Here is a 14,516-nt window from a genome sequence, read left to right as displayed (position 1 = left end):
AGTAGTGTGGGACACAGTGCTTGACCTCTGGGAGCTCAGCAGCAAAGCATGCAGGTGCTAGCAAGACTTCTTGGGGAGAGTGGAGTTTGTTCAGCATCTTGACCCCATCTATAGGATTTGTACAGACAAAATGAAAGTGAAGAGCCCCCGCTCCCAATCAGAGGCCTGCGGTAGGCAGAAGAAGGAGAAAGAACGTGGTGTGTCTGGTGGGCATCAGGGTGCAGGACAGCCTGACGAGTAGGGTATGTGCAGGGCAGTGGTGAGAGCAGTAGAAAGCTAGGCAGCGTGAATGCCAGGGAAGCACTACCATCAACCCCTAAGGAGGGCCTGGCCATCATGCATGGATTAGGAAGATCAAGTTCCCAACACAATTTGAAGTCCCAGCTTTAGAAGAAGGATCCCTAAGAAAGAGAAAGAGAAAGAAACTTACTGCTACAAGCAAAAGGTCACCATAGCAAGAATGGAGTTGAGCTTAAGTTTCTCTGACAGGGCAGGGTGGCATCATGAAGACGAAGTAGTCACTGGTGAAAGGAAAGGGAAGCCTGACCTTCCGGCCCTTTGGCCTTCCTCCATGTGGCCAGGGCATCTTCCTGGCCTACGTGAGGGGTCATCACAGGGTGACTTGCCATATATCTTGTTATTGAAGGAAACTTCAGGAAAGGGAAGGGCAAATCTTTTTCCCCATCTCCCTCCTTTGATTCCTAGGATAAGACAGAACCAGTGAGGCCTGGGCCCAGACAAGGGTGTGTAGGAGTATCTCTGTGGTAGGAATAGGTGCACAGATGTGATAGAATGAAGCCCAGGGATCTAGAAATTATAATAAATCAAGGCCTCCAGATATGATTGTAGATATCCCAAAACTCTCGTTAAGTCCAGAAAAAATACAGTAATGAGAATTACTAGATGTAATGTGATCTAGAAAATCTCCACAGGGGCACCTGGATCCCTCAGTCGGTTAAGAGGTCAACTTCAGATCAGGTCTTGATCTCACGGTTCATGGGTGCGAGCCACGCATCAGGCTCTGTGCTGACAGCTCAGAGCCTGGAGCCTGCTTTGGATTCTATGTCTCTCTCTCTCTCTCGCTCTCTCTCTCTCTCTCTCTGCCCCTTCCTTACTCATGCAGTGTCTCTGTCTCAAAAATAAATCAAATATTAAAAAAATTTTTTTGAAATCTCCCCAAATCCTCACACATTCTGCAACAATCAGCTTTTGTGACGAGCACGAGGCTTCCTGCAGTTTACCGTTTGGTCCGAAGTAAATTCTCTCATCTGCTCCAAAATCCTAATCAGTTGCCCAGGGAGACCAAATAACAAGCACATTGTGTAAACCACTCCTGCTCATCTTGTTATTCGAACTATAAACCACTTAAGGAATATGAAAAATAGAGAGCTGACGTCAATAAAAAATCCAAGAGCCTGACTAGGTAATCGTGCTATCCCATCTTGTCATGACTTAGTCACTGTGATGCAAAAGACAGATTTTATAACCCTCTTAAATTCCTTCCAACCCCTATTAAGAGAGAGGGGTTTACTTCCAAAGCACCCTTTGTTAATTAGCCATTTGATAAAAACACACTGAATACCTACTATGTGCTTAGCAGTGCCCTAGGAGGAGGGATAGGAAGATGAGTAAGTCATGGTCTTTGAGATAAAGAAGCTCACCACCTAATGGTTGAAAGAGTGCACAGTTAAGAACAGAAAGAAAACGTACAGATGATCAATAGCTACTGAAAAGATGCTCAACATCACCCATTATTGAGGAAATGCAAATCAAAACCACAGTAAGATAGGTCCTCACAGCTGTCAGAAAGGTTTGTCAAAAAGTATTGGNTGGGGGGAGGGGGGATGGGCATGGAGGAGGACACTTGTGGGGATGAGCACTGAGTGTTATGTGGAAACTAATTTGACAATAAACTATTAAAAAAAAAGAAAATAACAATTTGTTTATAAAAAAAAAAAGTATTGGCAAGGACATAGAGAAAAGGGAGCCCCTGTGCACTGTTAGAGAGCATTTAAATTTGTGGCCTCTATGGATAATAGTATGGAGGTTCCTCCAGAAATGAAAAACACAACTACTCTATGATCTAGCAATACATTTCTAGGTATTTATCCAAAGAAAATGAAAACAGTAATTCAAAAGGATACATGTACCCCACCGTGTTCATTGCAGCAGCATCTAAAATAGTCAAGATATGGAAACAACCAAAGGTCCACTGACAAATTAATAGATAACAAATATTTATATTTATATAAACACACACACACTGGAATATTACTCAGCCATAAAAAACAATGAAATTTTGCCATTAGTAACGTGTATTGAAATTGAGGGCATTTGGGGCATCTGGGTAGCTCAGTCAGTTAAGCCTCTGACTCCAGCTCAGGTCATAATCTCACTGTCCAGGAGTTTGAGCCCCACATTGGGCTCTGTGCTGTCCAGTGCAGAGCCTGGAGTGTACTTCAGATTCTGTGTCTCCCTCTTTCTCTGCCCCTCTTCTGCTCATGCTCTGTCGCGCTCTCTCTCTCAAAAGTAAATAAAGATTTTTTAAAATTTTAAGAAATTGAGGACATGATGCTAAGTGACATAAGGCATACAGAGAAAGACCAATACCATGATCTATCTCACTTATATGTAGAATCTGAAAAAACAAAAACAAACACACACAAAAAAAACCAAGCTCATAGATACAAAGAACAGATTGGTGTTTGTCAGAAATGAGGAATGAGGAGCAGGGAAATGAGTGAAGGGATCAAAAGGTACAAATTTCCAGTTATAAAATAATAAATTGGGATGCCTGGGTGGCTCAGTGGGTTGAGTTTCTGACTGTTGATTTCATCTCAGGTCATGATACCAAGGATTGAGCCTGTGTCAGGCTCTGCTCTGAGCATGAAGCCTACATAAAATTGTCTCTCTCCTGCCCCTTTCCCCTCCTCGTGTTCTCTTTCTCTCTCAAATTAAAAAGATATTATTATTATTAATCAATAATAAAATAAATAAGTTATTAGTATGTAATATACAGCATAATGACTTTGGTTAATAATACTGTATTGTATATATGGAAGTTGCTAAAAGAGTAAATCTAACAAGTTTTCATTATAAGAAAGTTTTTGTAACTATGTGTGGTGACAGATGTTAATCAGATTATTGTGGTGATCATCTTGCAATATATAAAAATATCAAATTACATCCTACACCTGAAACCAATATGTTATATTTCAATTATAACTCCATTTAAAAAAGTAATAAAGTATACTTCTTAAAGTAAAGGAAAAACAATAGTTCAGAACACTGTGAAACAGACTAGAGGAGTATTAGGAGGTCAGAACAGGGAGAGTTTGGTGGAAACTGGAGTTTGGGGAATAGCTACTCACAGTGCATCACCACCTAGATGAATGCAAACCCTAAACACACGGGGAAACACACCCATTTGGAAACATTTGCTCTAAGTCAGAGCCTCGGGGAAACAATTAAGGGAAGATGTTCACATTATTTAAGAGAATGGTTCTCCATGGTAGACTTGTCTTCTTACAAAGGAGAACAGCTCAATAAGTAATACTGAGTTTTACAGAAGACTATCTTTCACTTACTATAAGAGGGTTCCAGGAAATAGACTCACACACCACACATCTAATCCAAGACAGACCGACGTGTTTGTAGAGACTGCAATGCAGATCACTTTCCAATCAAACTAGACCACTCTATTCATAAAGATAGCACAGCTGATGTTCTGAGACTGCGTGAAATAAAACAGAATGCTTATGAAGAAAACATCCTCCCTACCAACCTGACCTTTTTCTAATTGTTGATGTTCCACCATCAGAAATATATTCCTTTGGTTTAAGACATTGCTGTTTCTTAAAAGACAAGTTCTCCTTTCATGATTTGCCATGTGACTGTCATCAGATCCCTTGCAAAGTGTCAGATCCCTTGCAAAGAGATGTGGTTGGTTACCTGGAGATACCCCTCCCTGTGACACACGCATTCGACACCAGGCTCACCCTCCTTGTATGATCTCCCAGGTGTGTGTCTTGCTGCTGTGGTTCCAGGGCTGACAGGGCTTTTCCCCCTCTCACTAACCACTCTTTTTCCCCCATTCTTCAAGATCTCACTCAAACATTGATGCAACAGCAAGTCTCTCTCTAGTCCTTTCCTGCAGGACAAACTCCTCACCCAGACCCTTTCATAAGCCTCTGTTACTATGCTAATCATCATCAAAATTGTATCATAGTCAGCAACGTGTGTGGCTTACTCCCATCTTTATGTTCACTGCAGTGCCTGACACCTAATAAATACTCAGTGCACATTCATTCCCTTCCTCCTACCTTTCTTCGCCTTAAGGGGAGACAGTGTAGCATCACAGCCCCACTGTGTGTTAGCTGGGTGATCCTGTGCAGCTTAACCTCTCTGAACCTCAATTTTTTTGTCTGTAAAATGGAGACAATAAGACTTGACTCCCAAGACCCTTACAAAAATAAATGAGATAATGTATGTAAAATGCATGCCTGGTACACAGTGAGTGAACAGTAAACACAAACAACAATGGTTAGTGTTAATGCTATCCCCCAGTGCCACCCCATCACTTCCTGAAACATCTCACATGCCTTATCTTGGAGTCCACACTAGGACAGCATTTCTAGGGGACAGTACTCTGTTGACATTCCAATGTCTCAAACAGTGCCTGGCACACTGTAAGTGCTCAATTAATATTTGCTAACAACCCTCTGAAGTATTACCTTTTTCTGTGCTTTCTCAGGTAAGTATTCTCATTACTTTCATTTTATAAGATATTGGAAAAAACACTCACCATAAAGTCATAAATCTTTACTGGTTTAATTATTTTGAACAGCTCTGTGTCTTCATTAGTAAATGAAGAATCATGATAATAATAATCTTACAAGGGAGTTAGGAGATAATTAATTTAAAACAAGTTCTAAATATTTGTTATATTTGGGACACCTGGGTGGCCCAGTTAGTTCAACATCTGACTTTAGCTCAGGTCATCATCTCATGGTTCTGAGTTTGAGTCTCATGTCAGAGCCTAGAGCCTACTTTGTATTCTGTGTCTCCTTCATTATCTACTCCTCCCCCACTCATGCTCTCTCTGTCTGTCTGTCTCTCTCTCTCAAAAATAAACATTAAAAAAATTTTAATAAAGACATAAAATTTGTTAATATTCTAGCAATGTTCCTTAATCTCATCTGGCTCTTGGAAAAGTCAGGTGCAAACCTCAGGGTGCTGCCAGTCCCAGTGGTTTGAGCATGGAAAGCCCTGGACTGCAAAAAAACCAGCGTGGTACTTTGAGAACATGGAGAGCTGGGACCAAGCAGGAGGTAGACTCCCACCTCATGGGGAGATGGAAGGATCCTGGTAATGACTGCCCTTCTCCTTGGCCTTAACACGTCTCTGCCTCCTGGTCCTCCATCGTGCCCAAGATCAAAGCTGGAGAGGCAGCTCCAGGGCATGGCAAAAAACGTCATCTCCTTGCTTCTGGGTCTTGCCTTCTTTAATCTATCAAGTAGCTCCAGAGATGTTCTTGCTCATCTGATTCAGTACCTGGAGTACCCCCACTTACCTCTCTAAAGATGCTGTCAAGCTGTGGGAACTTACAGGGAAAGAGCCACAAGCTCATGACTCTTCTGATCATTTTTGAGTAATAGACATTTCTGCAGTCTTGTTAAGTCACAACCACTCACTTAGTTCAGAAAATGAAAGATTCGGTCTCTCATGTAATAATCAAAGCCTTGGAATTTTTTTTTAAAGTTCTAATCTTCTCTTTTGTACTTCAACCTGGGCCTGCCACCAGGAGAGACCTAAGGTTTTGGAAGCGGGCATGAAGTCTTTCTTCTTTATCACCTTATGCTTCCTTCTATTCTTCCTCCCCTTGATGTTGTTGGGGAGGTTTCTGGACCTTTCAGAAAGGCCAGGAAGGGATTAGAAGGAGAGAAGGGAAAGAGAGGTTAAGAAAAGGTCAGAGTAGGGGAGAGATCTAACCTAATTGGTATTATCACATTCTGGCTTCCAGGTCTCTGAGCCTGGTAGATGTTTAAAACTAGTTTTTACTTCTATGGATGTCTTGGCTTATACTTCAGGGGCCCCAAAACAATGGGGACCTCTCCCCAATAGTTCTCTAGACCCAGAAGAATGAACCCTATTTTGGCAGACACATCCACAGCTCTATTAGACTGGACCTAATATGGTCCCATATTAGTTCTCTTTCAGTGGCTCACATCTGGCCCTCAGGAAACCCTAACACATGCTTTGCCTCAACAAACTCTGGGAGTGCTGGCCAAACACAACATAAACACAACTCCCCTTCACAGTTATCCAGCCCAAATTCCATCCTCTAGATTCCCCAGGAAAGGTCAGGTAGACAAAAATTCCACAGAGCTCCCAACTATTCCCCAAGTAGTGGGACTGAGCCTCTCCCCTTACACTTGTCTCAAGAACCAGGTCTTTTGATTTCATTTGTTTGATGGGAAAGTTACACACACAACACACCAACAGCTCTTTCCAAAGAAATCTACCCCAAAAGATTCTCTCTCATGCTCCATGTTCTTGACTCTCTTCAATTCTTAGTTCTATGAGCTAATACCTCCCCATTGAACAAGTGGGTCCCAGCAGCAAATTAAATCAACTTATTGACAGTGGGATACATAGAACAAGAAAGATCCTCTTAAGCAATTTAAATGCACTTGTGTCATCGTTGGCTTACATTTTCTACTTTTGAAAAGAGTTGCTTAAGCTTACTCAGTAAGTGAAGAGGTTCATGGAATGTTGAAAGGACTTTAGTAATTACCTAGGTCAGTGAGCTCATTTTACAGTGGAGAGATCTGAAGTCCTGTAAGAATTATCAGAAAATATACAACCCAAAGGGTAAATCACTGAGTGTTTACTGTATCACTATCAGAGAAAAATATGAATGTGCTAGGCTAAAAATCCAGGAATGGCTTCCACTTAATACCATGTAACTCATGGTGCTAGATGCTGCCTAGGGACTCTTGGCATATCGTCTCTCCCCGCTTGGGCCCCCTCCTACATCACAAGGACTGGAAGCTAAAAACTACATTTCTAAGACCTCCTTGTAGTTAGGGCTTGAATGTAATTTAGGTTTTTTTCAGTGATTTAGATACCTGGGTTTGGAAGGCACTGGGCTTGGAAGGCAAAGGGAAGCAGAGGCTGAATTTTGGCAACTATGTTAATCCATAAACATGTTCCAATAGGTGTGTTTACATCAGCCAAACTCCACATCCCACCCTCTGGAAGTGTCTGTGATGACAGCAGCGGTTCCTGCCCATTGGATGGTAACTCTAGGGGTGTGACCTTACAAGGCCTGTGGCAGGCAGACCCCTGGTTTTTGATTCTCCAGTCCTTCCCTCTATTGCACACACCAAATTCCTGTATTAAGTCCATTTCTTTGTGAAATAGAACGGCTACTGCTTTCTGTACTAAATCAAGAGTGATATGCATACAAATCACAATATAAAATCTCAAAGATGGAAGGACCTTCTTTGAGACATCAAGTCTATAATCAGCCAACAAGTTCCTGAACATCTATTTCCTATATATCTCTTATGTCTCTCTATTCTCCATTCCCTTGATGCTTCTCTACTTTAGCCCCCCAGCATCTCTGTTCTAGACTATTGAAATTACATCCTGGCATCCTTGATTCTAGCCACTGTCCATATGAATCCAGCTGTCTGGCTAGATAATCTGTCTAGCTTCCACATGAATCTGATCTTTTCTTACCTGTCACTTCCTTGTTCAGAATTCTTGAATAGATCACCATAACCTAGAGGATGGTATCCAAACCCTTGAGTGTAGCATTTTAATGTCCTTCATAATCTGGGCCCTGAATGTTGACTATACCTTCTGCTATCCCCATCACCTCTGCTCAGCAACACTGAACTGACTGTAACTGTCTCACTCAAGTCCTCTTCTCTGTGCATTTGCACATATTTTTCTCCATGCCTGTCATGTATTCTTTGCTCATTGACTACCTGGCAGGCATCTCTTTTTTCTTCAACACTCAGCTTTTGGCTCCATTCCTCTTGAATCCTCTCTTACTTTTCTCTCAGATGGACTTAGATGTTCCTGCCTGAGGGCTGGCACTCACTGAATCAGACTTCTGTGGTGACATCGATGGATCATCTCATCATTAGACTATACACTTCCAGATGGAAAGCATTGGATCTTTTCACCTTTGAATCCCCAAGAGACTACTATGGCACAGGATATATGGTAGGCACTCAGAGAAAAGGAAGGGAAGATGGGAAAGAAGAAGGGGGAGGAGGAGGGGAATAGAAGCAGGAAAGGTGGGAGGAAGTGAGAAAGAGTCAGAGACAAGACTCGGTAACTTCACAATTCCGTCTTTGAGTTCACTAGTTTTTACAAACTCATAATCTACAAGGGTTAGCTCAGCTCTCTCAAATCACGCCCTCCTAAGTTTCAAAACTTTAAGGGTTTTTGTTTTCACTTTTGGCATAACAAATAGTCCAGGTGCATAGTATTTGTTTCTATATTCTGAAGTTCCAAAACAAAAATAAATAAAAGAACCATTGTTCCTTTAATCTTCCAGAGGTTTCACCTTACAGCCTTCATGGCAATATCAGTTACTATTTTATTTTTTGGAACCTGGGCCAGGGACCTCATTCTTGCCCTTCCCCCATCGCTTTCTTCCTCTGCCCCCATCCTCTCCCCCATTCTGCTATCTCTACCACACACAGTCCTCCTCTTTACCAGGGTTCTACGTCATGAAAAATTGAAAAAAAAAAAAGAATTTTTACTTTAAGACTAATAACTCCTCCCCCTTCCTTGATTTTTACATCAAAAGACATTGTTAAAAGCCATTTTCTTCTACATTTAAAGATCTGCTGGTTCACTGGAGAAAGGAAAGCCGTGCATTAAGACTAAGACTCCTTAGAACCAAGCATTCAAAGTGAGTAGGGGTGATTTAGAACAGCGGATTTCATGCAAAAGTCTTGAGTTCTGGTTCCAACTCCTTTACTTGTTAGCTGTGAGACATCAAAGAAGCAATTTATAATCTTCTCAGAGGGACTATTCCTGCATTTGTAAATAAGAGCATTAGATTGATGAACTTCAAGGTCCTTCCTGTACTCATTGACTCTATTATTTTGGGCATCTTGAATAATCAGGAGAAGAAACCAGATTTAGTATTGTACTATAGCACAAGGGATAAAAAAATAATGAGCATAAATTGTTAATGCGCATCTATGTCTTCTCGTATTAAGGTGAGGATCCTGACCCATAAACCTTGGCTGGTTCTTCCTACTGAAAAATTATAAGTATTCAGGGACACTCTTCTGACGAAGCTATCTCCAGACCCTCCTCCTGGTGACCATGGGGAAGAGAGTGGCCATTGTTGGAGCTGGCGTCAGTGGCTTGGCCTCCATCCGGTGCTGCCTGGAAGAGGGGTTGGAGCCCACCTGCTTTGAGAGGAGCAATGATATTGGAGGCCTGTGGAAATTCTTGGTGAGTGGGATATCACTGGAATGTCAACAGAAGGGAGATTGATTCCTCTGCAAATAGAATCTGATCAGTTCTATTCAGATGTGATTCTATAATTACCTCATGTCTACTGGGAAAAGCCTGTAAGTTATGATAAACAATTACTGTGTGTGTGGTGTGTGTGGTTAATTGAATATTCCAACCAACTCAAAAACTAGAGAGAAAATGCTTGTCTTTGCCATTCAGTTTCACTGTTGGACAAATGATATAATTAGGAAATATTCATTATAAAAAAACATTTTTAAATTTTGAAAATTACATTGGGACACTTCAATCCTTTCCATCCTAAATTTCCCAGCCATTGTGATTGGATGTAGATGATACATATTTGGCATGAACACATTATATTCACACCATTCAGCTTATAGCCAAATTCCATCTTGGTCTCAGTGCTTGCCCAACCTGCACCAACAGAATATACCAGTGCTAACTTTGGACATCTTTGTATTCATCTCAAGAGCCTTCTTTTTTTTAATTTTGGGAGGTCCTATAATCCTGAAAGTATTATATGAGATATAAGATCATCTCCATTAGGAATAATCGAGAGGTTTTTTTAAAAAAGAGATGTTTATCTGATTTTGAGAGGGTGGGTGCAGAAAGAGAGGGAGACAGAGAATCCCAAGCAGGCTCCACACCATCAGGGCAGAGCTCAATGTGGGGCTCGACCACAGGAACCGTGACATCATGACCTGAGCCAAAATCGAGTTAGGTGCTTAAGAGACTGAGCCACTTAGGTGGCCCAAAAGTTATTTTCTTAAGGATTCAATTATCTTTATTTACATTTGCTCAGGGAGATGTGACCAGCTTAGCCTAAATCATGAAATTGTTCTCTATGATTCATTAGCAACAATTAAATGCTGCTTGAATATCTATTTTGGCAGAGTTTTGTGCTACGTACTGGGATGACAAGTGCATGACATAATTACTTTACATAAATGGTTTCCAATCCATTTGGTGAAACAAACCATAATACAGTTCCACAATCCTTTAATAGAGAGATGGGCACAAATTCATTTGATGGCAAAACCTTTCCTGAAGTCATATGATCAGAAAACATAAGCTGAATTGACACTGGGCTAGTTATAATTTTTATTTGTCCCACTTTGTGTTTCACTGCAGAAATAGGGTGCTGTCTTAGTTGTCACTAGAAGTGTTATGGAGAAAAATCCAAAAATCTACAAATTCCAAAATATATCTGGCTCTATGAAATTTCAAAGAAGAGATTATAACACTTTCCAACAATGAGACAGACTTTGGTGATTGTCAACTTAATGAACAACTGTGTTGAGATTTAGAAGACGGAGTGGTGGGGGGCAGCTACTGAAATGTTCGCAGGTCAGGGGACACATCTGGCAGGGAGAGTACTTGGCTGAGACCTGAAGGACGTTCTCAAACAAGGCACGTAGAGGACCACTAACTGACACAACTCCAGAGAGTGCCATTCCCACTGCAGTCTGTGAATGGCACCCAATGGATGTGTGATCACCAACAGTATGCCAATACCCAGTGGGAGAGTGACCAGCATGAAAGGCACAAAGGAGAAGTGACCAGTGTGAAAGGCACAAAGGAGGCAGTGAACATGGCATAGCCAAGGATCTGTAAGTTAACCAGTGCAGCCAGATTGCAACATCTGTTTAAGGAAGCAATAGATAAAAAGATGAGTAAAATGCAAAGTCAATCTCTGGGTTATCCACAAGACAGATATCCCTCTTCCATAAGCTCACTGGTTAAAGAATTGTACTCAAAGACCCTGTGAGGATATAAATACATAGAAATACATTAAAATACTCTAATTTTGAAAGACAGGTTGGGGAAACTTCTATCCTTTCTGTCCTGAATTTCTCAGCCACTGTGATTGGATGTAGGTGATACACACTTGGCATGAAGACATTATATCCACACCATTCACTTAATAGCCAAAACGTGAACCCTTTTCTTCTTTTCTAAGGAAATCTGCCTGGTACAATGCTTAGCAAGGGGTTTTTGAAAAATGTGTTACATAAGCTTTTATCCTACAAGCCCTGTTAGGCAGAAGGTATTTTGGAAGAAAGAAACCTGATAATTCTGAACTTTTCACTGTGTGTTCTTTCTGAAAAATGGAAACCAAGTGAGAGTTAAACACTAGCAGGCTGAATGTGACCATGTTTTAAGTTTCATATACTCCAATATTAAGGCCTTGTGTCCTCAAAAGATTTCACTGCTGGGGTCATAACAGGTTGGTTGTTCAACAAGCCATTGTATAATAGGTGGGTGTTATTTTGATTACAAAAGGGGAAAACAATGGAACCAGGACTCCTTGGACTTTCATTTCATTCATCCATTTATTTATTCAACAAATACATTCAGAGTACACTATGGATAGTGTACAATGTTAGGTATAGGTGCAGATAAGAGATACCGCAGGCAGCCAGCGTTTTAAAGTCAGAGAAGCCTCAGAATGACTGTGAATATGTTATTAGGGCAGTAAAAACAATCGGAGCTTGGTAGAGGTAGGGATGACTTCAGGTTGGTGAGAGAGAGAGACAAGGAAAGGCATGGTGAAAGGGGCAACTTTGGAGCTGGACCTTGAGGTATCCATAAACAAGCAGAAATGAGATTCACAGACAGAGATGGCATCTGGAAGAAGATCAAGGCAGACTGCTTGACATGTACATACATCATTCTTTAAAGGTCTATCCTCTGACCTTGCCCTCCGGTTGGTTATGTTCTAGCAGGGGAGATTAGACTTGGACATAGTTATAACCCAACAACAGGCCGTGACAACGTGACTGCAGCTGCTTGGATCTCTGGGTCTAGGGCAAGCCCTCTCAGCCAGAGTCAGTCTCAGCTTAACTTCCTCCTCACCCATTCAAACCACACCACATGCTGAAATACCAGCTCTCTGGAGTAACTGTCTGTTGTTATGTAACACATGTGTTTTCCTTTGTTTGTAGAACAGCTTTTCAGAGTAAATTCCAAGGAGCTGTAGGGTACATAGTATTCTCTTCTGTTATGATTGGCTGGGGTCAGGAGGTGAAAGGGCAGAAATCCAAGGTCTTATCTACTCTGTTTCCCAGAGCAGAGTCTTACTTTTTTTTTTTAATTTTAATTTTATTTATTTCTGAGAGAGAGAGAGATAGCATGAGCAGGGGAGGGTCAGAGAGAGAAGAGACACAGAATCTGGAACAGGCTCCAGGCTCTGAGCTGGCTGTCAGCACAGAGCCCAACGCGGGGCTCGAACCCACAAATCGTGAGATCATGACCTGAGCTGAAATCGGACGCTTAACTGACTGAGCCACCCAGGCACCCCAAGTCTTACTTTTTTTTTTTAACCAGTCCCCTGTCTCAAGCCCAGCCTTCCTTCCCTTCAATACGCAGTTTAGAAACTTCCTGCCTACTTCTCCTTCTCACAACCACCGACCAAAGTAAGGTATGACTGTGGGTGAACAGGAAAGACTCAAACCTGAAGAGCTGTCACCCTTTTTCTGATCTTAGCAGAAATTTCGAAGTGAAACTTAAGAAAGTTAAAATCCCTGAGCCTGGCTATTGATGAGAAACACAGCAACTGTGAATAGAGGAAGTTTTCCTCTCAACCAGAAGCCAAACAGGGGACCTCAGGCAGCCCCCGTCCCCACCCCAACCCCAGGCCCAGACGCAAGCCTCTCAATACACTCCAGCACTTTTGGTCTGTATCTTCCAGAGGTTGGTTTGGGGCTGGAGGGAGATAGATGTCCTGAATCCAGCAGGAACATGTCATTCCAGCTCTTTTTCACATTTCACAAAGGTTCCTTTGGATTGGGAGAAGTGAAGGCTGACAGCTTTTTAATGTACTTTCAAGGCAGAACATTGTGTGAATTTTTATCCTGCCCTTACAACAGAGAGGAAATGTTTGTTTTCCATTTAGCCTCCAACTACTTCTCAAAAAGAAGCCATTTTTCAATCACACAGTGGCTTCATAATGAAGTGGCAAGATTTAATACAAGTTCTGAGGCTCCTGGTTTCCTGTGTCTCTTTGGTGAGGAGTAAATACCACTAACTAATGATTAAGAGGCTCCTCCAGCACAGAGTTCATTTACAAGAGAACAGTGGTTCTCAAAGTTCAGTTCCCAGACCAGCAACATCAGCATCGCCTATCAGAAATGCAGTTTCTCAGGCCCCACCCCAGACACACTGAATCAGAAATCCTGGGGGTAGGGGAGAACCAGGTAGCACCCAGGAATCTAAGGGGTCCTTCAGCTGATTCTGATTATGCCAAATGAATAAACCCTCCACTTCAGGAGAAGGTTCTGTTGCTAGCAATGTATTCAAATCAAATAGCCGATCAAATAGATTAAAACCTGCACCCTCCTTTGGATCATTTCATTGCGTTCTTTTAACATGACCATAATATCAGAACCAGTACTGTGATTGGAAAAAGGAAGAAACCTCTACGGGACTATAAATACAGACATAACATGGGGGCAAATTTGAGTAAGAGAACAAAGGTATAGGGACCCAGCTCTGCCAGATGCTATGCTAAAGGCTTTCTTTGCTGCATCTCACAGGGAACTATCAATTGTTTTCATGTCTTTTTTATACACATTAAAAAGGTTTCAGTTGAAGGACGCATGGGTAGCTCAGTCGGTTAAGCCCCCAACTTCAGCTCAGGTCATGATCTCATGGTCTATGGGTTCGAGCCCGGCATTGGGCTCTGTGCTGACAGCTCGAAGCCTGGAGCCTACTTCCAATTCTGTGTCGCCCTCTCTCTGCCCCTTCCCTGCTCATGCTCTGTCTCTCTCTCACTCTCTCAAAAATAAATAATAAGTATTTTTAAAAATATATTATTAAAAAAAAGGTTTCAGTCGACCAAAACTTGAACTTTCATTGAGGGGAATGTCATCCTTGGCCCCCCCTTTTAAGCTTTATTCATTTTCATAGGACCATGCAGAAGAAGGCAGGGCAAGCATTTACCAGTCTGTATTCACCAACTCTTCCAAAGAGATGATGTGCTTTCCAGACTTCCCTGATCCTGA

At 41.8% G+C, this 14,516-nt stretch overlaps 1 protein-coding gene across 1 annotated transcript in view; it reads left to right on the top strand.

Annotated features, from left to right (window-relative positions):
* The first annotated feature begins 9,357 nt into the window (after positions 1 to 9,357).
* LOC144245227 (putative dimethylaniline monooxygenase [N-oxide-forming] 6) overlaps positions 9,358 to 14,516 on the top strand; it is a 17,447-nt gene continuing 12,288 nt past the window's right edge. Inside the window, exons 1-2 of the mRNA XM_077780647.1 lie at positions 9,358 to 9,489; positions 14,422 to 14,507. Of these exons, the coding sequence (XP_077636773.1) occupies positions 9,358 to 9,489; positions 14,422 to 14,507 (218 nt within the window). The remainder of the gene's footprint in view (positions 9,490 to 14,421; positions 14,508 to 14,516) is intronic.

The sequence above is a fragment of the Crocuta crocuta genome, unplaced genomic scaffold (genome assembly GCF_008692635.1).
Source record: "Crocuta crocuta isolate KB4526 unplaced genomic scaffold, BGI_CrCroc_1.0 scaffold661, whole genome shotgun sequence".
Lineage (NCBI taxonomy): Eukaryota > Metazoa > Chordata > Mammalia > Carnivora > Hyaenidae > Crocuta > Crocuta crocuta.
This window is presented reverse-complemented; position numbering and strand designations above follow the sequence as displayed.